The sequence below is a fragment of the Pongo abelii genome, chromosome 19 (genome assembly GCF_028885655.2).
Source record: "Pongo abelii isolate AG06213 chromosome 19, NHGRI_mPonAbe1-v2.0_pri, whole genome shotgun sequence".
Classification (NCBI taxonomy): Eukaryota; Metazoa; Chordata; class Mammalia; order Primates; family Hominidae; genus Pongo; species Pongo abelii.
The window spans coordinates 55,573,252-55,599,986 of record NC_072004.2 but is presented as its reverse complement, the minus strand read 5'-3'; the positions used below and the strand labels follow the sequence as shown (position 1 = coordinate 55,599,986).

General features: G+C 37.8%; 1 protein-coding gene across 1 annotated transcript in view; it reads left to right on the top strand.

The window, feature by feature from the left end:
* The window catches only part of MED13 (mediator complex subunit 13), a 125,400-nt gene extending 99,113 nt beyond the window's left edge, over positions 1-26,287 (top strand). Inside the window, exons 18-30 of the mRNA XM_024234973.3 lie at positions 1,132-1,355; positions 2,737-2,926; positions 3,931-4,393; positions 6,387-6,606; positions 7,572-7,763; positions 8,258-8,481; positions 12,693-12,835; positions 13,331-13,489; positions 13,602-13,787; positions 16,060-16,208; positions 18,182-18,355; positions 21,864-21,964; positions 22,281-26,287. Coding sequence (XP_024090741.3) covers positions 1,132-1,355; positions 2,737-2,926; positions 3,931-4,393; positions 6,387-6,606; positions 7,572-7,763; positions 8,258-8,481; positions 12,693-12,835; positions 13,331-13,489; positions 13,602-13,787; positions 16,060-16,208; positions 18,182-18,355; positions 21,864-21,964; positions 22,281-22,413 — 2,558 coding nt within the window. The 3' untranslated portion in view covers positions 22,414-26,287. The remainder of the gene's footprint in view (positions 1-1,131; positions 1,356-2,736; positions 2,927-3,930; positions 4,394-6,386; positions 6,607-7,571; positions 7,764-8,257; positions 8,482-12,692; positions 12,836-13,330; positions 13,490-13,601; positions 13,788-16,059; positions 16,209-18,181; positions 18,356-21,863; positions 21,965-22,280) is intronic.
* The last annotated feature ends 448 nt before the right edge of the window (positions 26,288-26,735 follow it).

Genomic DNA, 26,735 nt, shown 5'->3' with positions numbered 1-26,735 from the left:
CAGTGTATTTTTTTTTTTTTTTTTGAGATGGAGTTTTGCTCTTTTTGCCCAGGCTGGAGTGCACTGGCACAATCTCGGCTCACTGCAACCTCCACCTCCTGGATTCAAGCAATTCTCCTGCCTCAGCCTCCCGAGTAGCTGGGATTACAGGCATGCACCACCATGCCTGGCTAATTTTGTATTTTTAGTAGAGACGGGCTTTCTCCATGTTGGTCAGGCTGGTCTTAAACTCCCAACCTCAGGTGATCTGCCCACCTCAGCCTCCCAAAGTGCTGAAATTACAGGTGTGAGCCACTGCACCCAGCCCCATGTCAAAAATTTAAATGCAGACCAGACATGGTGGCTCCTGCACGTAATCCCAGCACTTTGGGAGGCTGAGGAAAGAGGATCACTTGAGCTCAGGAGTTTGAGTCCAATCTGGGCAACACAGCAAGATCCCATCTCTACAAAAACTTTAAAAATTAGCCAAGCATAGTGGCACACACCTGTAGTCCCAGCTATTCGGGAAGCTGAGGCCAGAGGATTGATTGAGCCCAGCAGGTTAATGCTGCAGTAAGGCATGATTGTTCCACTGCAGTCTAACCTGGGCAATAGAGCAAGACCCTGTCTCAAAAAAATAAGTAAATAAAAAGACTTGTTTAGGAAATTCCTTAATGTTGAAAAGTCTTGACCACTGGCATTAAGTATTTTTGTCTCTAATAAAATATTTTCACTAATAATGACTTCATTAACTTTTGACATTTAAATAAAAAGGAGGCCGGGCATGGTGGCTCATGCCTGTAATCCCAGCACTTTGGGAGACCGAGGTGGGCAGATCACAAGGTCAGGAGCTCGAGACCATCCTGGCTAACACGGTGAAACCTCATCTCTACTAAAAAATACAAAAAATTAGCCGAGCGTGGTGGCGGGCACCTGCAGTCCCAGCTACTCAGGAGGCTGAGGCAGGAGAATGGCGTGAACCCGGGAGGCCGAGCTTGCAGTGAGCCGAGATGGCGCCACTGCACTCCAGTCTGGGCGACAGAGTGAGACTCCCTCTCAAAAAAAAAAAAAAAATAGTAAATAAATAAATAAATAAAAAGGAAACATGTCTTGTTTTTAAGTGTTTTCTTAAAATACATCTTTCTTATTTAGGAACTGATGAATCCCCAGAACCACTGCCAATCCCCACATTTTTGTTGGGTTATGATTATGATTATCTGGTGCTTTCTCCATTTGCTCTTCCTTATTGGGAGAGACTTATGCTGGAACCCTATGGATCTCAAAGAGATATAGCCTATGTTGTACTGTGTCCAGAAAATGAAGCCTTGTTAAATGGAGCCAAAAGCTTTTTTAGAGATCTTACTGCAATATATGAGGTAGGTGTTTAAAAAGAGATGACATTTTAAAACTACCTTACGATTTGTATTGTTGTATATACAGCACACTGGGCAGTTCAGTTGATTGGGACACAGTGATGATGTCAGATTAGATGTTTATTTCTCATACTAGCCAGTTACATTCTTTGCTGAGTTTGACCCAGTCTGTTAGATGTGTATGCCGTGGGTCAGAGTGGCTATCCCCCTATTGGAGGAAGAAACATTAAGGGCATATAGATATATATCCCTTTTAATGTGGCCTTTTCTAAAACAAAGGGTAACAATGTTAAATAGCCAGGAAAAAAAGTTACATTTACAAAAATTCTAGTCTTTATTCTCTAGGATTTCAGGTAGTGACACTAGGCCTCACTTTCCTCATATGTAAAATAAATCTATGCTAGATATCGCTAAGGTCCATTTCAGGTCTGAAATTCTTGCCTCTTCTTTTAAGTTACAATTCTCACATATCCATCACCAGGCGCAATAATTGTAAATTATAAGTGTTATGGGACATAAAGTCTTACTTTATTATTCCCTCCTTTTTCCACAAAGGCTTGGAAATTTAGTCTTTAAATTTTGATTCCTTATACAATCTGAATGTTAGTGTATGTTAGTTTAGCTTCCTTATAAAATTTTCCACATAATTACAAGGTATTTGTAGTGTGTTTTTAATAAATAAACATTTCCCAAAGGGTGTTATTTGGAATATCAGTCCGGTAAAATCCTCTCAGAGAAAAAGTTCCATAGTTAAATAGGCTTGAGGAAACATTGTATATTATATTGCCTTTTAGAGATTCACAATTCATATTAAGTTTTTAAAGGCCTTGAAATTCTTCCAGTAAAGAAGTCTTCTAAGTTTGCTTAATCCAATGTTTTAAATTTATTTGACATTGGGCTTCTAATAACAAAAATCAGTGACTCACAGAACTAGAGGGAGAGGGTGTATAAATATATTTTTATACCAGTTTTTATTTTGCTTTGACTTAGGGATATGTGTATTCATAATTCATGAATTGGTGTTAATGTATACCTAAAATGACTGCATTTTTATGCTCACTTATGTCTGCATTCTGCAAGCTTTTATTCAAACCAAATGGTTCTAGTACTATTGTTATCTAGGTGTTTTTTCATTAGAGATATTTTAATTTTGAAAAAAAATTAATGAATTTCTAATGTAAAAATGAAAAAGACCTATGGCACCATTTCACCCTTGATATGTTTGTTTTTTTGACCTACTTCTAAAAACACCCTTGATATTTTTATCATAACTGTTAATTGCAAGTGGTTAAGCCTATTTTAAGTAGCTTTCATGCTTGGTTTTATAATGTGTATCTAAATATAATAATAAATTTACTAATTCTTTCTGTATGTATGTTTGTAGTCCTGTCGATTAGGTCAACATAGACCTATTTCTCGACTGTTAACAGATGGGATCATGAGAGTTGGATCTACTGCATCAAAGAAACTATCAGAAAAGTTGGTAGCAGAATGGTTTTCTCAGGCAGCTGATGGTAACAATGAAGCATTTTCTAAACTCAAGCTTTATGCACAAGTCTGCAGATATGACCTAGGTATTGAATTTGTATTTATTGTATAAGGCTGGTGTTGGCAAAATGTGGCCTGCTCCACCAGCTGTTTTTGTAGATAAAATTTTATTGGAACACAGCCATCCTCATTTATTTATGTATTTTCTCTGGCTGCTTTTGTGCTACAACATTGGAGCTGAGTAGTTTTGATAGAGACTGTGTGGCTTTAAAGACAAAAATATTTATTATCTGACCCTTTACAGAACAAGTTTGCTGATCCCTAATGAGGGATCCCATCAGGTAGGAAGAAATTATGGGTTATAAATACATTTTCTGTTGCCTCTGTAGGGTCTGATGTTTTAATAACATGAAGATTCTTCATTTGTTACAGTTTAGAGATAAAATAATTTATAGTTAATCTCTACCAAACCAAGAAATAGTTCTTTGTTGTAGCTAAGAAAATGACAGCTGTTTAAGACTTGCTTGTTACATACTTTTTTTTTCTTTTATTCTACCCGTGCCCAACTGTATTGCTTATAAATACTCTTGAAAAATAAAGATCAGTGGACTTCCTTTAGACTTAATCCAAAGAGATGCAGAACCAAAATATTGAATCTCATTAGACATTCCTATAATTCGAACCCCATGATAACATTATACCGTTTTATATTTTAATTAGCTGTCAATGTAGTCAATATTTATTTGATTTGTGATTTAGAAACCCTTTGAATAGTTTGATGAATATTGCTAGATACCTTTTTTTACATTTAATTATACTTAGAAAATAGAATTTTGTTACACTTTCATAGTAATCATTTCTTTAATTTTGAGTGAAAATTCTGGCTTTTTCAATTCCATTTTAAATATGTTTCTTCAGTCTCCAGGGGAAAATAGAAAGCAAGTGTAGGTCATACCATTAGCAAGCAGTTTCGGGGCTATAATTACCAAGAAAACATCAACTAGATTATGATTCTGTTTACACAGTAGAATTAAAAAAAAACAGTCAGTGAAATAAAGAATTAAATTTCCTACCTGTTTTTATTCTTTAGGTCCTTATCTTGCTTCCCTGCCATTGGACAGCTCTCTACTTTCCCAGCCAAATTTAGTTGCCCCTACAAGTCAGTCTTTGATTACTCCACCTCCGATGACAAATACTGGAAATGCTAATACTCCATCTGCCACCTTAGCATCTGCAGCGAGCAGCGCTATGACAATGACTTCAGGTGTTGCCATATCTACTTCAGTTGCCACAGCTAATTCAACTTTGACCACAGCTTCAACTTCATCTTCATCATCCTCCAACTTGAATAGTGGAGTACCATCAAATAAACTACCTTCATTTCCACCCTTTGGCAGTATGAACAGTAATGCTGCAGGATCCATGTCTACACAAGCAAATACAGTTCAGAGTGGTCAGCTAGGAGGGCAACAGACATCAGCTCTACAGACACCTGGGATTTCTGGAGAATCATCTTCACTTCCCACTCAGCCACATCCTGATGTGTCTGAAAGGTACCTTTAAAAATACTGATTTTTGCAGAAATATAAAAACTATGATGCTTTTTCTTTCTTTTTGTCTTGAGACACAGTCTCATTCTTTTGCCCAGGCTGTACTGCAGTGGCGGGATCTCCACTCACTGCAACCTCTGCCTCCTGGGTTCAAGTGATTCTCCTCCCTCAGCCTCCCCAGTAGCTGGAATTACAGGCATGTGCCACCACACCTGGCTAATTTTTGTATTTTTAGTAGAGACGGGGTTTTGCCATGTTGACCAGGCTGGTCTTAAACTTCTGACCTCAGGTGATCCGCCCACCTTGGCTTCCCAAAGTGCTGGGATTACAGACGTGAGCCACCATGCCCAGCCATGCTGCTTTTTTTCTAAATAAGACATTTTGAATGGTCATAAAGTGCTTTTTTATCTTATTCTTGTAATTTTAGTTTGTATCTTTTTTTTTTAAGACAAGGTCTCACTCTGTCACCCAGGCTGGAGTATAGTGGCGTGATCGCGGCTCACCGCAGCCTCGACCTCCTGGGCTCAGGTGATCCTCCCACCTCAGCCTCCTGAGTAGCTGGGACTTACAGGCGTGCACTACCATGCCCAGCTACTTTTTTGTAGAGACAGGGTTTCGCCCTGTTGCCCTGGCTGGTCTGGAACTCTTGGACTCAGCAATCTGCCTGCCTCAGCCTCCCAAAGTGCTGGGATTACAGGCATGAGCTATCGCACCCAGACTAGTGTTGAATATTTTATGTATAAAATTATAATGAGGACTTTACTTCATAAAGTCTTTATCATAGAATTCTAGAATCTGAGGGTGAGAATTAAGAGCTTGAAAACCATATAGCCCAGATACCCATGTGACATTTGAGTCTTCTGTGGCATAATTGTCAAGTAGATTTGCCTGTGCAAATCACTCTGGTGATTGAGAAGTCACTATTGACCCAGTCTATTCAGAGGCTTTAGAGTTGTACTAAAGTTTGAATCTCAGCTCTGCCATTTACCTGCTTTGTGACTTCGGGGAAACTCTAGCTTTCTAAGCATGTTTTCTTATCTGTAAGATGAGAGTAATATGATATAATATACATTAAGTACTTTACACAGTGATTCCAAGTTATTTATGGTGACAAGAATGATTATGACAGCTCTCATTCCTTTTTTGATGAAGGTTTTGATCTTCCCTTTTGATTTATAGGCTAAGTTGGCCGGAGCTTAATTATATCTGTCAGCTACCCAGGATGCAGTTGTGCCCCAAATTATACTCATGTGGGTAAAAACAAACCATTACCGAGATTGATCCACTCATCTTGAACATATGAATAGATTTGAAGTGTAAAAAAATCAAATCACCCATCAAAGAATGAAACTTGTACACTATTGAAGCTGTAAAGTATGAAATAAATGTATATAGTCTAAAAATGGGACCAAGTGAAGTGGCTCATGCCTGTAATCCTAGCACTTTGAGAGGCTAAGGCAGGAGGATTGCTTGAGACCACTGGTCAACATAGTGAGACCCCCCCATCTCAAAAAAAAGATATATCTATATAGTCTAAAAATGTACTAGAACATTGAATAAGTCTGGAAACGTGGTTTCTTTCTGGCCTAGCTCTACCTGTAGCCAGCTTTATAAATTTGGGAAGCTATTTGAGATAGCCTCAGACAAAGAGACCTGTCTTTGTCTCAGTTTTATCCCTTAAACTCTAAGCCATCTTTTGTATCTAATACCCTATGGTTTTAAGAATTCTTTTTTTCTTTTCTTTCTTTTTTTTTTTTTTTTTTTTGGTAAATTTAAGGCAAGACCTCTTAAGGCAAGTGTCTTTATACACTGTGAAATTGTATGTGCAATGTTTATGGTTCATTTTGGTGAGAAAGAAATGTCCTTCATTTTCAGAGAGGCTTTCTGACACCTTTCACCAAAAAAGAGGGAGGAGGGGGATATTAAGAACCTGCTTAGATGCTACCCCAAGCATATACAGTACAACTTTTTGTCTCATTTCTACCTTAAATTTTAGCACGATGGATCGGGATAAAGTGGGAATCCCCACAGATGGTGATTCACATGCAGTCACGTATCCACCTGCAATTGTTGTTTATATAATTGATCCTTTTACATATGAAAATACAGACGAGAGCACTAACTCTTCTAGTGTGTGGACATTGGGGCTACTTCGATGCTTTCTAGAAATGGTCCAGACTCTTCCTCCTCATATCAAGAGTACTGTTTCTGTACAGGTAAGAGTGATAGATGTTGTGAATTAAAATTATGTAAAACAGCTTAATGTTGTCAGAAGTTTCAGATACTACTTTTCTGTATTCAAATTGGGTATCTAAAAGCCAAGTTCTATTATATTGATTTTACTTTAATATCATAATATAAATGTTAGAGAATTTATAAAAGATAAACTTTATAGTCATATGACAGTAATAATACAGAATAAAAAAATTCTATTAAGTACATTAAATGTTTCCCCTGTGTTACTTTTATAAGCCAATTTTTAAATTCATGAGCCTAAATAGAAAAATGTAGCATGTACCTAAACAAGACAGGTTGCAAGAAAAGGAGAAAGCAATTAACCATATTAAGTTGTTAGAAGAAATTTTGAATTTATTTTATAGACTTCAACAGGACTAGTCAATGGCACTATTAATATAATTGTTATATAGAAAATTTTACAGTTTTTGTTTGTTTTTTTTTTTTTTTTTTGAGACGGAGTCTCGCTCTATCGCCAGGCTGGAGTGCAGTGGTGTGATCTCAGCTCACTGCAACCTTCGCCTCCTGGGTTCAAGTGATTCTCCTGCCTCAGCCTCCTGAGTAGCTGGGACTACAGGCGCATGCCACCACACCCAGCTCATTTTTGTATTTTTAGTAGAGACGGGGTTTCACCGTGTTGGCCATCTCTTGACCTCGTGATCTGCCCACCTCGGCCTCCCAAAGTGCTGGGATTACAGGTGTGAGCCACCACACCTAGCCAGAAAGTTTTATAGGTTTTAAATAGTCCTTTAGTTCAGAACCCATTGGTAAAATTGGCTACTTATTAAAAGCCTACATAATAGATAAGAAAACAATCCTTAAATTTTCATTTAAATTAGGTTTTGTTTAAATTTTCTAGTAAAAAGTTTTTAGAGTTTTAGATCCACAGTTCCTGTTATTCTCTTTTGGAAGTTTAACATTTGTAATATTTGCCTATACTTCGTAGATTATTCCTTGTCAGTACCTGTTGCAACCTGTGAAGCATGAAGATAGAGAAATCTATCCCCAGCATTTAAAATCCCTGGCTTTTTCGGCCTTTACCCAGTGTCGGAGGCCACTTCCAACATCAACCAATGTGAAAACATTGACTGGCTTTGGTCCAGGTTTAGCCATGGAAACTGCCCTTAGAAGTCCTGATGTAAGTATATGTTTTTCATGACCAAAGTTCAATGACTATACATACTTTTTTTTTTTTTTTTTTTGAGATGGAGCCTTGCTTTGTCACCCAGGCTGGAGTGCAGTGGGGCAATCTCAGCTCACCACAACCTCTGCCTCTTGGGTTCAAGCGATTCTCCTGCCTCAGCCTTCTGAGTAGCTGGGATTACAGGCATGCGCCACCTTGCCCAGCTAATATTGTGTGTGGGGGGGGGTTTCGCCATGTTGGCCAGGCTGGTCTCGAACTCCTGACCTCAGGTGATCGCCCACCTGTGCTTCCCAAAGTGCTGGGATTACAGGCACGAGCCACCGTGCCCTGCCAACATTTTTATGATACTACGCAAAACTAAGTGCAATTTTTGGCTTAGCTCTCATTTTCCAATTATCTTATAATTGGGTAGATACGAATTACATTTTAAATGCAGTATTTCTCTAAGATTGTATAGTATGATAATACCTTAATTTTTTATTTTATAGAGACCAGAGTGTATTCGACTTTATGCACCTCCTTTTATTCTGGCTCCAGTGAAGGACAAACAGACAGAGCTAGGAGAAACATTTGGAGAAGCTGGACAGAAATATAATGTTCTTTTTGTGGGATACTGTTTATCACATGATCAAAGGTGGATTCTTGCATCTTGCACAGATCTATATGGAGAACTCTTAGAAACTTGTATCATTAACATCGACGTTCCAAATAGGTATTTGTATTTCCCTAAATATATCATATCATATTCCATTTGTAACATTTTGTTTCATTTTTAATGAATAGAAAACCAGTTTGAAGGTTTTATATATATTAAAATATTAAGATGTGGGGTTGTGGGTGCTTTTTACTTTTTTCTGTAGTGAATGTTTATACTGTATAACTAAGATAATTAAAAATAATTATGATTAATCTATTATATGAACAAAAAAGATTAAGGTCACTAACTTCTGTGTCATAAAGCTTGAGGCGATTATTTTAGCTGAACATTTTTGAAAAATGTAAAAAAATGGTCTAGTAAAGTATCTAGAACATTTAAACTTTTCTCATGTACCATCTAAGATATAGCCCCTAATAAACTGAGTAAGTTAACTTCATTTACTAAAATTGGCGATTTAAAATTTTATCATTTAAATGTTAGGATGTAGCCGGGTGTGGTGGTGGGCGCCTATAATCCCAGCTTCTCAGGAGGCTGAGGCAGGAGAATCACTTGAATCTCTGGGAGGTGGAGGTTGCAGTGAGCCGAGATCACGCCATTGCATTCCAGCCTGGGTGACAAGAATGAGACTCTGTCTCAAAAAAAAAAAAAAGTTTAGATGTCTTCAGAATATGATGGCCATTTTAGAATTCTTGGCAGTAAATATCATGTCCATTTATTTACAAAGGATATAACTAATAGGTCCCAACAGGTGAGCCTCATTTTGAGTTATTACTTAATAAACATTTCAAGCCTTTAGTAGAGCCTTGAAACATGTTTTCAAGGCTAGTGAATGCTGTACAGGAGAACCTGAAAAGCAAATTCGTGAAATGATTTTTAGTTTTAAGATTTGGGTTCTGGCCAGTCGTGGTGGCTCATGCTTGTAATCCCAGCACTTTGGGAGGCTGAGACAAGGCGCATCACTTGAGTCCAGGAGTTCGAGACCAGCCTGGGCAACATGGCGAAACCCCGTCTCTACAAAAATACAAATATTAGCTGGGCATAGTGGCGCACCTGTAGTCGCAGCTACTCGGGAGACTGAGGCAGAAGGATCACTTGAGCCCAGGAAGTCGAGGCTGCAGTGAGCTGAGATTGTGCCACTGCACTTCAACGTGGGCGACAGAGTAAGACCCTGTCTCAAAAAAAAAAAAAAAGATTTGGGTTCCATTGTTTATTTTCTTCCTTATTATATAAAAGCCTGTTTTTTAGGTGAGAAGTTAAATATATGCAGAAATATCTAATGATTATTAGGTCTTAATGGTGCTGGGGAAGCAGAAGATAGAAACATTAATTTTATATTATTGGTTATAAACATTAACAAGTCTGTTAAGCTTTATATTATAAACCTTAGAACAGTGCTTCGTATCTTATTTCCTTGATACAATTTTGATTTTTTTAATTGGATATTTATACTGATTAAGTGAACTTGGGAAAGAATATGCTAATCTGTGAAGTATGAGAAAGTAGACCAAAAAAACCCACCCTTTTCATTATCAAAATAGTATTACCATTTTACTACCTTGATAAAGTAGAAGTGGGATAATGGTTAAGAGGGGCAATGATGGGGCTGGGCACGGTGACTCATGCCTGTAATCTCAGCACTTGGAGGCCAAGGCAGGTGGATCACCTGAGGTCAGGAGTTCGAGACCAGCCTGACTGATATGGTGAAACCCTGACTGTACTAAAAATACTAAAAATGCAAAAAAATTAGCCAGGCATGGTGGCACATGCCTTTAATCCCAGCTACTTGGGAGGCTGAGGCAGGAGACTCACTTGAACCCAGGAGGCGGAGGTTGCAGTGAGCCGAGATGGCGCTATTGCACTGTATCCTGAGCATCAAGAGCAAAAATCTGTCTTAAAAAAGAAAAAAGAGGGGCAGTGATGGAGTCAGAGAGACCTGGGCTCAAATCCCAAACCTGCCACTACTGACCTTGGAAAAACTACCTTTATGCAGCTGAGTTACAGCCTACTTATCTGTAAAGTCTGGAGGATAATTGTATTTGTCTCATAGAGTTGTTAGGATGAAATGAGGTATTACATGTAAATTGATTGGGCACAATGGATGGTACATAGTAAGTGCTCAGTAAGTCATAGCCACTGTTGTCCGGGCACAGTTGCTTACGCCTGTAATCCCAACACTTTGGGAGGGCAAGGCGGGCGGATCACCTGAGGTCAGGAGTTTGAGACCAGCCTGGCCAACATAGTGAAACCCAGTCTCTACTAAAAATACAAAAATTAGGCCTCACATGGTGGCTCACGCCTGTAATCCCAGCACTTTGGGAGGCCCAGGCAGGCAGATCACGAGGTCAAGAGATCAAGACCATCCTGGCCAACATGCTGAAACCCTGTCTCTACTAAAAATACAAAAATTAGCTGGGTGTGGTCGCACACGACTGTAGTCCCAGCTACTCAGGAGGCTGAGGCAGGGGAATCGCTTGAACCCAGGAGGCGAAGGTTGCAGTGAGCTGAGATCACACCACTGCACTCCAGCCTGGCAACAGAGCGAGACTCTGTCTCAAAAATAACCAAAAAACCAAAAAACAAAAATTAGCCAGATGTGGTGGCACACGCCTGTAGTCCCAGCTACTCAGGAGGCTGAGGTGGGAGAATAGCTTGAACCCAGGAGATGGAAATTGCCATGAGCCGAGGCCACACCATTGCACTCTAGCCTGGGTGACAGAGTTAGACTCTGTCTCAAAAAAATAATAAGTAATAGCCAGCTGGGCGCGGTGGCTCACGCCTGTAATCCCAGCACTTTGGGAGGCCGAGGCGGGCGGATCACGAGGTCAGGAGATCGAGACCATCCTGGCTAACACGGTGAAACCCCATCTCTACTAAAAATACAAAACATTAGCTGGGCATGGTGGCGGGCGCCTGTAGTCCCAGCTACTCAGGAGGCTGAGGCAGGAGAATGGTGTGAACTCAGGAGGCACCACTGCACTCCAGCCTGGGTGACAGAGTGAGACTCCGTCTCAAAAAAAAAAAAAAAGTAATAGCCACTGTTGCTCAGCCAAAGAGTGCTTATGTTGCATATTTGGCTAGTGAAGGACATGTATGCAGAAAACATGTAACAATGTTGTTTGGACTGAGAAGTGTGGTGTTTTGGTCAGTCTTCAACTTATAGTATGGAACAGGGATTGCTTACTACAGCCCATGGACCAAATCTGGCTATTTCCATTTGAAGTATTGGCTCTTTAAAAAAAGTTTGCTGGGTCAAGGTGGCTGGCAACCTCCACCTCTTGAACCCAGGAGGCGGAGGTTGCAGTGAGCAGAGATCACGCCACTGCACTCTAGCCTAGGCGACAGAGCAAGACTCCGTCTCAAAAAAAAAAAAAAAGTTTACTGGGCCAGGCGCAGTGGCTCATGCCTGTAATCTCAACACTTTGGGATGCTGAGACAGGATCACCTGAGGTCGGGAGTTGAGACCAGCCTGGCCAACATGGTGAAACCCCCTCTCTGCTAAAAATACAAAAATTAGCTGGATGTGATGGTGTGTGCCTGTAATCCCAGCTGCTTGAAAAGCTGAGGCAGGAGAATCACTTGAGCCCGGGAGGCAGAGGTTGCAGTGAGCCGAGATTGTGCCACTGCACTCCAGCCTGGGCGACAGAGTGAGACTCCATCTAAACAAAAAAAAAAAAAAAAAAAAAAAAAAAAAAAAATCCCTGGTGTAGAGCAGTATTGCTGATGAATTGAGGTGTTTTGTAGACAAATTTTTAAAAAAATTTATATACTATAAGGTGAAATAGAAAAGCAAACTAACATGCCAAACCTATGATTTTATGAATATTCTCACTTAAGACTTATGTAAAGGTTTCGTGAAGCACTAAAATTAAGGAGATCTGTTTTTCACAAATTTGAGCTCTCAAAATGTCGGGATGGCATGGTGGCTCACACCTGTAATCCAGCACTTTGGTGGGGACGACGCAGGCAGATCATGAGGTCAGGAGATCGAGACCATCCTGGCTAACGTGGTGAAACCCCGTCTCTACTAAAAATACAAAAAATTAGCTGGATGTGGTGGCACGCACCTGTAATTGTAGCTATTCATGAGGCTGAGGCAGGAGAATCGCTTAAACCTGCGAAGGTGGAGGTTGCAGGGAGCCGAGATCGCACCACTGCACTCCATCCAGCCTGGGTGACAGAGTGAGACTCCATCTCAAAAAAACAAAAACAGCAAAATCATATAAATTTTAGAAATATTTATGACACTCTCTTTATTCATACAATAGGGCTCGTCGGAAAAAAAGTTCTGCTAGAAAATTTGGTCTACAGAAACTTTGGGAGTGGTGCTTAGGACTTGTACAAATGAGTTCATTGCCATGGAGAGTTGTAATTGGTCGTCTAGGAAGGATTGGTCATGGAGAATTGAAAGGTAAAATTGTGCTTTTATTAGTATTTATATTTCCGTTTTATGTAAATTCACACACTGTTCTGACCACATCTAGGTATGTATGTTGAATAAAATGCAAAGGTTATCAAATAAGGAACCACATATGTCCAGGCCACAAATGACTTAATTCAAATTTTAAAAAGACATTTTACTCTTATTTTAACTTTAATATCAGTCTTATTACTGCTGTTCTTACTTGTTTTCTGTTTTTTCCACTTTCTGATTGTTATTTAACTCATCCTCTGTTGAGCAGATGCCAGTTGAATTTGGTGTATCCTAATATTAGGAGGATAAAGGATGTTGAGTAGCATCAGCAGTAAGAATTTTGGCTTGATGATGACTCCTGTTTGAGGAATACACTAATTTAAAAGCCATTAACTATTTTTATATTTTAACTTTAACTTGGTTCTACAGGATATTAATAATGCTGTTACTTTGATTTTTTTTTTTTTTTTTTTTTACTGTTGATACCTACAGATTGGAGCTGTTTGCTGAGTCGTCGAAACTTGCAGTCTCTAAGTAAAAGGCTCAAAGACATGTGTAGAATGTGTGGTATATCTGCTGCAGACTCCCCTAGCATTCTCAGTGCTTGCTTGGTGGCAATGGAGCCGCAAGGCTCTTTTGTTATTATGCCAGGTTAGCTATCTTTAGTTTATATCAGATTTAATTCTTTATGCAGTTAAGTTTTTAAGTATTACATAAAATTTATTCTTCATTTACTAAAAGAAAAAATGTCTTCCATTTTCAGATTCTGTGTCAACTGGTTCTGTATTTGGAAGAAGCACGACTCTAAACATGCAGACATCTCAGCTAAATACCCCACAGGATACATCATGTACTCATATACTTGTGTTTCCTACTTCTGCTTCTGTGCAAGTAGCTTCAGCTACTTATACCACTGAAAATCTGGATTTAGCTTTCAATCCCAACAATGGTAGGTAATTTGTTCCATTTTGGTAGTCTGAAGAATACCCCCCAAAATAAATTCATGTCCAGTACCTGAAACGTGTGAATGTTACCTTGTTTTACCAAAAAATGATTTTGCAGATGTGATAAGTTAAGGATCTTGAGATGGAGAGATTATCCTCAATTATGCAGGTGGGCCCTTAATGCAATAACATGTATTCTTATAAGAAGGAGGCAGAAGGAGGTTTGACTACATAGAAGAGAAGAAAGCCGTGTGGTGGAAACAGCGAGAAGCAAAGTCAAAGGGAGAAGATGCTATGTTGCTGACTTTGAAGATGGTGAAAGAGCCCATGAGCCAAAGAATATAGTTCTAGACTCTGAAAAAAGACAAGGAAACAGATTATCCCCTTCAGCCTTGCCAACATCCTGATTGCAGTCCAACGAAACTGATTTCAGACTTCTGGCCTCCAGAACTGTAAGAAAATAAATATGTGTTGTTTTTAAGCCAACAGTTTGTGGTAACTTGTTAAAGTGGCAACAGGAAACTAATACAATCATTCTTTTACCTTGTTGATATCAGAACTGGTGCTGTGAATTATCCCATAAATTTTTACTTTTTAAAAATTTTTTGAGACAGAGTCTCACTCACTCTGTCTCCCAGGCTGGAGTGCAGTGGTACGATCTCAGCCTACTGCAGCCTTCACCTCCTGGGTTCAAGCGATGCTCGTGCCTCAGCCTCTCGAGTAGCTGGGATTGCAGGTGCATGCCACCATGCCTGGCTAATTTTTGTATTTTTGGTAGAGATGGGGTTTCACCATGTTGGCCAGACTGGTCTCAAACTCCTGACCTCAAATGATCCACCCACCTTGGCCTCCCAAAGTGTGGGGATTATAAGCGTGAGCCACCATGCCCAGCCATCTTTACTTATTTTAAAAGGCAATAGTTGGTCACAAAATATTTGTATAGGTTTACCCTTGTGCTTTTGAAGTACCTGTACATGAACTCATTTTATATATCTCTTATGTTGATTTGCCAAAATAATGTAATTTATATAAACTGCCAAAGTAGGGATGTAGCTTTTCCAGGTGAATTTATAGATTGCATTTTAGTAGAAGAGAAAATAAATAAGATTTTATTGTTATTCTGAGCTACATTAAAAACTCTCACATCTCTAAAGTCACAAGTATGGTCATTATACTCTTTTGTTTTAGTGTGTGATATAATAACTCGAATATTTTACTTAATAAAGAACATGGTATTATTCGTAAATACAGTAATCCTCCTTATCTTTGGTTTTGCTTTACATGATTTCAGTTACCCATGGGTACAGTACAATAAGATAGTTTGAAAGAGAGAGAGAGAGAGAGACCACATTCACATACCTTTTATTATAGTATCTTGCTATAATTGTTCTAATATTCTCATTGTTAATCTCTTACTGTACCTAACTTGTAATTGAAACTCCATCATAGGTGTGTACGTAAAGGAAAAACCGGTATATAGGATTTGGTACTATCCTTGGTTTCAGGAATCTGTGGGTATGGAGGTGGGTCTTGGGACGTATCCCCCATGGATAAGGAGGAATACTGTAGTCCCACTTTAAACACATTTTCATTTCATTTGTACTATGTTTGCTTTGTATTAGTTTCCTATTGCTGCTCTAACAAAGTACTACACATTTAGTGGCTTAAAACAACACGCATTTATTTTATCTTACAGTTCTGGAAGTCAGAAGTCCAAAATCAGTCTCACTGGGCCAAATTCAAAATATCAGCAGGATTGATTACTTTCTGGAGGTCCTAAGGGAAAATGTTTCCTTGCCTTTGTCAGTTTCTACAGGCTACCTGCATTCCTTGGCTCGTGGTCCCTTCCTCTATCCTGGATGCCAGCAGTATAGTGTCATCACATCTCCTTCACTGGCTCTAACCCTACTGCCTCCCTCTTATTAGGACCCCTGTGGTTACATTGGACCCACCCGGATAATCCAGAATAATCTCCCCATCTCAAGATCCTTAGCTTGATCACATCTGCAAAGTCTTTTATGGTAACATATTCTTAGATTCCTGGGATTAGGATGTGGACATCTTTTGGGGGGCCATTATTCAGACCACCACATGCTTGTTTATGCATAATTATTTGTACGGCTTTTAGCACAATACCTGGCACATGGTAGACACTCAGTAAATGTTGGTTAAATTAACCCATTTTGGTTAAAATTTCATTTACTTTGACCCTTTCCTGTGAATGACCATAGGATATGGAAAATGGAGTTTTAAATTTCTTTTCTTTCTCCTGTTTAGATGGAGCAGATGGAATGGGTATCTTTGATTTGTTAGACACAGGAGATGATCTTGACCCTGATATCATTAATATCCTTCCTGCTTCTCCAACTGGTTCTCCTGTACATTCTCCAGGATCTCATTACCCCCATGGAGGTGATGCGGGCAAGGTAACGGTGTTATAAGTTTTAGTTTTTCTGGGCCGGGCGCAGTGGCTTACGCCTGAAATCCCAGCACTTTGGCAGGGCAAAGCGGGTGGATCACGAGGTCAGGAGTTTGAGACCAGCCTGGCCAATATGGTGAAACCCCATCTCTACTAAAAATGTAAAAAATAGCCAGGTAAGGTGGCACGCACCTGTAGTCCCAGCTACTCAGGAGGATGAGGCAAGGGAATCACTTGAACCTGGGAGGCGGAGGTTATAGTGAGCCGAGATCATCTAATTGCCATTCCTTAACTTAGTAATGGATTAATATATGAAATGCAATGCTATTTTTCCTTGGAAATTAGCAAGAGTTGAGATTAATTAATAGTACATTCATGCATTTCTACATCATAGACATCAGTACTTTGAATTGCACATTTTTAAGAGAATCTCTAAGGCTGTACTTTCCCTGAATCCGTATTTTCTAGACCATTGGCATTAGTCATTTTTTTGTAGTTTTTGTGGCAGTTCACCATAGCTTTTTACTCAGATATAGGATCACAGTATCTTTCAGAATCACTATATATAACTCTAAGAGCAGCCATTCATATCAGGGCTGTGACAAGGAATATAATAAAAATATTAATTTTCTCATAAGACCAGATAAAACACTGACCATCTACTCCCCCTTTTTATCTTTAGCAGTTATGGAAGCAGGCTGTCTTGTCCTTATATTTGAAGTAAAAACGAACTGGGCTTCAGTTAATAACACCTCTCTATTTGAAACTATATATACTGGGCTGAGCGCGGTGGCTCACGTCTGTAATCCCAGCACTTTGGGAGGCTGAGGCAGGTGGATCACGAGGTCAGGAGATTGAGACCATCCTGGCTAACACAGTGAAACCCCGTCTTTACTAAAAATACAAAAATTAGCCAGGTGTGGTGGGTGCCTGTAGTCCCAGCTACTCGGGAGGCTGAGGCAAGAGAATGGTGTGAACCCGGGAGGTGGAGCTTGCAGTGAGCCGAGATCACACCACTGCATTCCAGCCTAAGCGACAGAGCGAGACTCCATCTCAAAAAAAAAAAAAGAAAAAAAAATTATATATACTGGTGACTTGATTATTGTTGTATGCATAGGTATAAAATTTGCCCTTTTAAAGTAGGGAAGGATCTTTCCAGTCTTACTTTGCATTCCTTCCTCCTTTTTGTAACTGCAAAGAAATTAGATAGGAAATACGTATAACAAAAAGCACCAGTAATCCCACCACCTTAATAAAACCATTTTTACTTTTAAGCAAATTATCTTCCTTCCACATATGTTTATATTGCAATTTTCAATAAGTATAATCAGCTTTTTAATATTGCTTTTTTGCTATACCGTAATTTATGTCCTTCCCCAAATATTGGACATGTAAGGTTTTTTGTTATAGATAATGATGTAATGAACGTTTTCATGCATATTATTTTTATTTTATCTGTTTCCTTAAATACCAAGAAATACATTAACTAATCCAAAGGATATGCATGTGACTTGGTAGTTGTCCCTTTATGTTGCTATAATAATTTTCACACTATTAACTGCATTTTATAGATAGTGCTAGATTAACAAAGCTAAATTAAATTCACCTTTTGATTGGGGTGTGGTTTTCAGGACTTAAAGGAATATTAGCAAAAAAGTTAAAGATGTCATTGAAAATTTTGTATTTTTTACTCATCTGTGAAGTTTTATACACTTTCCCTTGAGCTTGGCATAATAATACAGACTTGTTAAAACAGCTGGCATATTCATTTAATGCAATCCTTAAAATATGTTCTATTAATGCTTTTACTTATAATACTCCTAAGTACATAGAAACTGGTTTTTTTTCAATATCCTTCAGTATTTTGTTAAATCGATGTCATAAGATAATGAGACTGATTGCTATGAGCCATTCTGTGTTTATATCTGGTACTTAGTTATACTGAGTGAACTAATATACTTTTAATTTTGTCTTTTTAAGGGTCAGAGTACTGATCGGCTACTATCGACAGAACCTCATGAGGAAGTACCTAATATTCTTCAGCAACCATTGGCCCTTGGTTACTTTGTATCAACTGCCAAAGCAGGTCCATTACCTGACTGGTTCTGGTCAGCATGTCCTCAAGCACAATATCAGTGTCCCCTTTTTCTTAAGGTATTGGCATTTCTGTCCCAGTTCCTAAATAATTCTGATTGACAGCCTAAGTCCTGAGAAATATAGAAGTGGCTTTTTTAAGTCTTATAGCTTGTCTAAGTTCTTAAATGCATTGCCATATGCGACTCTTTAAACAAGATCACGAAGGCACGGTGGCTCACGCCTGTAATGCCAGCACTTTGAGAGTCCGAGGCAGGCAGATTACATCAGGTCAGGAGTTTGAGACCAGCCTGGCCAACATGGCGAAACCTCGTCTCTACTAAAAATACAAGAGTTAGCCAGGTGTGGTGGCGGGCGCCTGTAGTCCCAGCTACTCGGGAGGCTAAGGCAGGAGAATCGCTTGAACCTGGGAGGCAGAGGTTGCAGTGAGCCAAGATCGTACCACTTCACTCCAGCCTGGGTGACAGTGTCTGAGACTCTGTCTCAAAAAAACAAAACAAAACAAAACAAAACAAAAAACTAGTTTTTAAATTTATATTTTTAGAACTTTATTGCTAAGTCAAACTCCTAGGACCCTTGTTGTTAGTGTAGATTGAGTATCCCTTATTCGAAATGCTTGGGACCAGAAGTGTTTCCACTTTTGGATTTTTTCAAAGTGGGGATGCTCAGTCTGTTTCGACTGCATATATGGAAATTTAGAGCTGAGAGAAACTTTATATTACCTCTGTCTAACCTTCTCATTTTCTAGGTGAGCATATTTAAGTTCAGAAAAACTCACCTGTTTAAAGTCATAAATTGGTAATAGACTCAAGACTGAAACCTGGGTCTTTTAATGATTATTATGTTATTCTTTGAATTACATCATACTGCACTGCTGTTATGCTGCATTATTTTGGGGAATAAAAGATTTATAATCTTGGGCTGGGCGCAGTGGCTCATGCCTGTAATCCCAGCACTTTGGGAGGCTGAGGCAGGTGGATCACGAAGTCAGCAGTTCGAGACCAGCCTGGCCAACATGGTGAGACCCCGTTTCTACTAAAACTACAAAAAATTAGCCAGGTGTGGTGGCACGTGCCTGTAGTCCCAGCTGTTTGGGAGACTGAGGCAGGAGAATCACTGGAACCTGGGAGGTAGAGGTTGCAGTGAGCCGAGATCGCGCCACTGCACTCCAGCCTGGGTGACAGAGCGAGATTCCATCTCAAAACAAAACAAAAAAAAAAGATTTATAATCTTTGTAATACTTGATTTTTAGTTTCATTTACTACTTAAAAAAGTTTTTCTAGCTGTGTGTAGATTGCTGTGTTAAAAAAAAAACTGAGTGGTTTTTAAATACAATAATGAGACTCCGATTCATAGTGATTTGTTACAACAAACTCAGGCTGGGCACAGTGATTCACCCCTATAATCCCAGCACTTTGGGTGGTTGAGGCAGGAGGATCACTTGAGGCCAGGAGTTCGTGATCAGCCTGGACAGCATAGTGAAACTTTGTCTCTCTAAAAAGTTTTTAATATTAGGCATGGTGGCATGTGCCTGTAGTCCTAGTAACATGAGAAGCTGAGGCAGGAGGGAGCATCGCATGAGCACAGGAGGTTGAGGCTGCAGTGAGCCATGATCATGCCACTGCACTCCAACTAGGTGACAGGAGACCCTCTCTCAAAAAAACAAAACCGAATTTGTTAGTAAGCAATGTAACATGAAGTGGAGATAAGTCACAAAATGAGATATAAAAGCCCTATACAGAATTTATTACTGCTGCTAATATTGTTCCAGAATAACAAATTTAGATGTGACTCACTTATTCTTATGTAAACCCACTGGAAGTTGACTGTTTTTAATCCACAAATCATGCTAATTTAAATACTTGCTGCCGGGTGCAGTGGCTCACACCTGTAAACCCAGCACTTTGGGAGGCTGAGGCAGGCAGATCACCTGAGGTCAGGGATTTTCTATATACTAGTAGTCTTTGGTGTCTCCACAAAACAAAGGATTCTTTGGTCCTTTGGGAGGGTGCTACACATGCTATCTGTCCTCTTTTCTAGTCATAATACATGTATGCACACTAAAGTCTCTGAAAAACAGAGGTAAATAGGATAGTTTACCTAGCATTTCCCAAACTTATTAATACACAAGGAAAGAATTATTTAACACCTGTTAATAGTTTATTACCTTAGTGTTTCAGGGGATGTGTTCAGGAAACACAAGTTTACAAAAAGTCCAAGAGACTATCTAGAGCTTTTCCTACTCAGTATTTATTTGCAGAAAGGATAGTATAAAGCGGGCATTCACCCTTAGATACATTGTAACAAGATTGGGACTTCTGGTTATGAACTACCACCTAAGGCATAATTTACCATAATTTTTGTTCACTTTTTTTTCATATATCTCATTTTAGTTTTATACTGTAGGCAGTAAAGCCACCTGGTTTTTTCTCTTTGCTTGGAAATATAGCGGGTTGTTAGCTAGATCCCTTTTTATCATAGGAATAGAGTACTGGTACTAATTACATTTTAAAAATTTGTAGTGATTTGCAGTGTGAGACTTGCTTATAACTCCATAAATCAAGAGTTTGTAGACAGTTCAAACATAGCTATTTTTGGTTATATTCCTAAATAGACTACATGAGTTTCTACATGTATTGCAGTTGCAGAGGAGAGAGCACCTAAATATAAAATAGTACCTTATACAGTGTACAGAATGAGATCTACCAAGAGTTATTGCAGTGAACATCACCATTGTTTTGTCATAGCTTTTTAATACTATATTGACTTATAAACAAAATGACTCATTTAATTGGAGTGTGGAGTAGTTCATTCCTTTCACCCACTGTTCATTGCCATATCTAAATGAGTGTGCCAGTTTTTACCTACCCTCTATTATGAAATTGAGTGGGCAAAGCAGGCATCTGTGCACTGTATTACTTAGAGTGTTCTCAGTTCAACCGAAGATAGCTTGTTTATGGTTTATTGTGCTGTAACCAAACTATTTGCTTATGCTTATTCCTGTTACTTTTTTCAGTGCTAGACTTAGGTATGTCTGCGTAGTCATAAAGGGTGTCATATACCTTAAGGACAGACTACTCAGGTTTAACTACTCAATTTAGTGCCTCCTTAAACATTTACTTTGCACATCTAGGCAAATTAGACTTAGCAGATAATTAGAAATTCTTTTTCTAAGGATTATTGTGTGGTCTCAAAAACAAAGCTAAAGAAAAGGAAATGGAAAGATTCAAAATAAGTTTTGCACTTAAAAATCACTTCTGGCTAGGCGCCGTGGCTCATGCGTGTAATCCCAGCACTTTGGGAGGCCAAGGCAGGAGGATTGTTTGAGGCCAGGAGTTCAAGACCAACCTGGTCAACAGAACAAGAACCTGCCCCTACTTAAAAAAAAAAATCATTTCTATAATGAATTAGTTAAAGAGAACAAGCATTTTTATAGTGGCTTTCATTCATAACATAGGACTAAAATGTATTTCATCATTTTATAAGATACATTGGGAGAATAAGGTAAAACTAAATAGCAGATTATTTTCTGTTTGGCTGACTGATTGATTACCTGTTACCTTCTTAGGCCTCTTTGCACCTCCACGTGCCTTCAGTGCAATCTGACGAGCTGCTTCACAGTAAACACTCCCACCCACTTGACTCAAATCAGACTTCAGATGTCCTCAGGTACAACTCTTTTCCCATTAGCAGTTTGTCACTGCAGCTTTAAAAGAATATAATGTTGATTCTTATCTATTTCTCTCATTTTTGGCAAGAATTTACAGTTGTGTACCAGTGGATCTCTAGATAAGCACTGCTATTCTAACTTGAGTAATCTACTTTTGAGAGTAATTTTTATGGAAATTGCTTCTTTCCCCCCAAGGTCTCTCTGTTACACTCGTTTTTAAGGTGACTTTGAGTCTTAAATGCCATAATTGAAAACTGCTTCCACAATCTAGGTTGGAAATAAATACATGACTTATGCAGTTTATTTACTTTTCAGGTTTGTTTTGGAACAGTACAATGCACTCTCCTGGCTAACCTGTGACCCTGCAATCCAGGACAGACGCTCATGTCTCCCAATTCATTTTGTGGTGCTGAATCAGTTATATAACTTTATTATGAATATGCTGTGATCTTCATTTGATGGAACTGTGCAAGAAAAGAACAAGGAAAAATGGATGTTTCGCTGCAGGATTAAGTTACAATTATCTTCTCAGTGAAAGTCATTTGTGATGGGGTCTAATTCTTATTACTTCAACAAATATTGTTTTGACTTGGGGGGAGGGGCTATAACCCTGCTATTTTTCATTGACTCTATTGAACTCTTTAGGATGATGACTGATCATACAAAACGTATTATAACATTTTCGTAGCAAAATTAACCTTTTTTTTTTCCAGTCACAGTATTTGTGAAAAGTAATGAGCCATAGTACCCAGTCATGTTAAATGAATATTAAAAGCATGGAGAGGAAACATGAGGAACAATGAATTTCAACATATGGCTTCAGAACATGAAGATGTTCTTGTATTGGATTATAGTATCTAGTATTCAAAAATGCCTGCATCTCTTCTCTTATTTATTGTAAGTTTTTAAATGTATAAATTGTCTTATATTTCTTAACCTCTTTTATAAAAATTTTCCTAGAAGGTTTATACTGCCTTCTTGCTTTAAAGCAATTGGTCTAAAATATATGTAATCGTCTTAATTAAAAAGTTGCAGTAGGGTTGCTTTTAGAGTATTATTTTTTTGTAAGGGGGTGGGTGGGACAGTAAATTTGTATTGTCTCGATGTACAGTTTAACGGGGATAGAGGGGGAATAATGTCCATACCATTGTGTGTGGAGGATTTACAGCTAAGCTGTAGTTGCAGAGTACATGTACAGTAATGAAGTTCACTGTGTTTATAAATTGAAAAGGTACCAGGTCTTACAGCATTTTATATATCACATCTTTACAGAATAACATGATGGCAATATACAAGTGGTATTGTTAGGTGGTTTAACTTAGAATAAAATGAGAATTCTTCAGTTATATTTTGTACTATGGTTTAGGGCTATGACTAATATTTCAGGCCATTTCTGGTGAAAGAAACTTAGTTTTACAAGAAAAACCATTTGCTACTGAATGCTTAAACTAATTTTGGTGTTTAATGTTACATGCTTAAATTTTTTTCAGTTTTAACAGTGGCACATTTAGGCATGGGAATATTATTATGAAATTTATTTTCAGGATCTGCTATAAGGTTGAAATTTAGCCCAGCTCTAGGCATTTTACAAATTATTTTTCAAGCAGTCATTCTTGATTGTTTGACTTTTTTTTTAAATTAAAGATTGGGAATGTATGTGAGAGTATGCATATGTATGGGTGTGTGTGTGTGTGCGCGCAATCAAACTGTGGTGTAAATAGATTCTCAGTGAATTCTGGTATTCAGACTCTATTCCACTAGTGAAAGAACCATTTTCTAAACTTCTCTTGCCTTTTTTATTTATTTAATTTTCTTGGTTTGGAGATGTCAGTCCCAAACACCAGAGTCTGTACTTTTCTATAACACAGCTCAGATTAAGGTAGGGCATATGCCAAGGAGGTTCTCACCTCCCTAAAGAAGGGACTTGAATTTTAGGGACTTTAATTCACCCCTCCTTCAATACAACTTTCCCCCTTCTTGTTTGCACATGCCAAGATAACTGCTTTTATGCAGGCTGTACCCCCTTGAAAAATCCTTTCTACAGTGCTGCTCAAAAAGAGCCCAAGTTCGCCTCCTACCTGCATTGCTGACTTGAATTCACAGTCACCGAGTCTACCTAGCTTTCTTGGAAGCAGTCTAGCAAAATTTCTATTTGTACGTTCACTAATTATCTACAAGGACAAAATCAGTTGTATTTACAAAACTCTACTTCAGTGTTTTTTTGTTCGTTTTAGTTTTTTTTTACTGAAACTTGTTTTGTGAATACTCTATGCTTAGAATTAAGTATCACTTTCTTATGAACAACATAACTTCTTCAGATTGTGTATATGAAAACATTAGCAAGTCTTGTTTTTTCTATGAAGCAAACACAATTGGTGACAAAGGTTTTCAATCATTTCTTCAAAATTATAATGCAGTTCTAATGGTCAGCATATTTTGATATTAAATTTAAAGATCACCTCTCTGCATTTGTTTTTAAATTATGCTGACACACCACACATTATGTTGGTATGTTTTGTTCTGTACTTTCTTTAAAAAAAAAAAAAAAAAAAAAAAACTTGTCTGAGATTTGAAGGAAAATGTGCTTATTTGGAATTTCCATAAAAAGAGTATCCTTTTTATACACTTAATAGTGACTTTACAAAATAAAAGTTATATTCTCAGTTGTTTAAAATCACTAACCTATGGTAACCACACCTCAGTTTGAAAGTAGATTTAAAATTATTCCCTGACATATTATTTAATATGGAGCCATAAGGAGGGAACCCAGTATACAATAATTTTTTATTTGGGAGTCAGGGAATAGTTCCCAAATATACAGGATTTATTGATAAGATTTTTTTTCTTCCCTTCATATATCCATTCACACTCAATAGAAAGTTATTAAATAACCATTAGAAAAGCTCAGTAGACTTATTTGAGAAATTAAGCCTTGTGCAGGATGATGGATTTGACTTACTAACGTACTGTCACAGACAAGTATGGGTAGTTTTGTTTAAATAGGTAAGCAAAATATTATACTTTATAGCAGTGGATTACCAACACCTTGACTTCTTTGTTACAGTGCTAACATCTTTTTTTTGTGCAGGTATCCATGATTATTAAGCAGGATGGAAGTTCAGTATTTTGTCATTTAAAAAGATTAGTTATATAATGTCTGCTTCCAGCCAGTGAGAAACATCTAGCCATACCTTTCTTATGCAAGCCATTGAGTTATCAGGACTGTGAATTAACACTGTATGAATAAATTTCTGTACACCTTATTGTTTGGCCAGAAGGCCACCAAGTGTACTTATATGTAATCCTTAAATTTTAAAGTAGCTGTAATTTTTAAATATTTCTAAACTTTTCTTAAACCACTAAAATTAAGCTCTTACTACTTAGTCAACTATCCTCAGCTGTATTCGTACTCAATTGTCAGTATGGCACAGATTACTGTATTAAAATATTCTCCTTTCGTCTTCATATTTACCTTCTGAGGTAATTTTTTAACTTAATGTGTTACTACAAAGATTTGCAGATCTTTAATCAAGCACTATGTTAATACTGTAATATCAGAATACTATGTTGCATTATTTAAAATGTTCAAATTGAATAGATTAAAAAGTTTTTAAATGCTATTGCATCATATAATTTGCTATTCATCCACTATGGCATTGCATATCAATCAGTTAATACACTTAATGTTGCATGAGTGATATTTTGGTCTGGGTTTCCTCTTAAGATTTTAGTTTGTCTGAATTAAGGAAAAATGTTTTTAATATACATTCTTATTTTGTCCCACCCCTCCAGAAATCAGCTGGAAATCTTAACTTTTTGGGGGGTCTTTTTTGGTGTTTTAATGGGCCCAGAACTGTGGTTTAAATTTTTATGTATGTATTTTCTTTTTTGTGGAGTATAAATTTAAAAACTGGATTTGGGACCTAAAATACTCCTCAGGTTGATGTATTCATGAAGTTTTAAAACAGCTTTAGTTTTCAAAGTAAACTGGATATGTGGACCTTAAAGTTATTGAGTTTAAGCTACAAATTGTAACGTCATTACTGGACATGTCAGCATCAACCCTCTCAAAATAGCTTGGTCACTTTATGAAGGGGTGTTTTAAAGTTATTGTTTAGCAGTGACATTTAATATGGTCCAATTGCTTTTCTTTTTAACGTGACAAAAAGAGAATAAGGAACAAACACTATTGCTGCCGAATGCCATAACACTGAGTTGTACAAATTGTGATTGAGGAAATGAAAAGGTTTATACTTTTTAAAAAAAAAAACAAAAACAAAAAACAAAACTTCAAATGGAATAAATTATTCATGAAGCCTTCATTGTTGTGTCTTATTCTGTTGAAAATATTTCCATATTAAATTTGTGCAAAATTAGTAGCAGTATTTTTGTGTCATTATAAATGGAAGGAGACAGCCTAGAAACTGATTAATGGTCTTTTAATTTTTCTGAAGTATTTTATTTTAAAAAGGATTTTAATCACATACAAATGTACAGTATGTAGAATAATTGTATATTTATATACCTACCAATTCCTTGTAGGCTGGCCAGTTAGGTATTGTCTAGTCCAAACAAGCTACCTTCAAATACTTAAAGCTTAGCTGTATCCTATTTTTATTTGATCATAAGAATAATGTTCAGAAGTGAGTAATCCATCAAAAATAGCTCTGCCTATGTTCTGTAAGCACACATTTAAAATATTTTTGTCCAGACTTAAGCCAAGTAAGGACATACTTCAAAATTATTGTGATCATTTTGAAATAGTTTTTG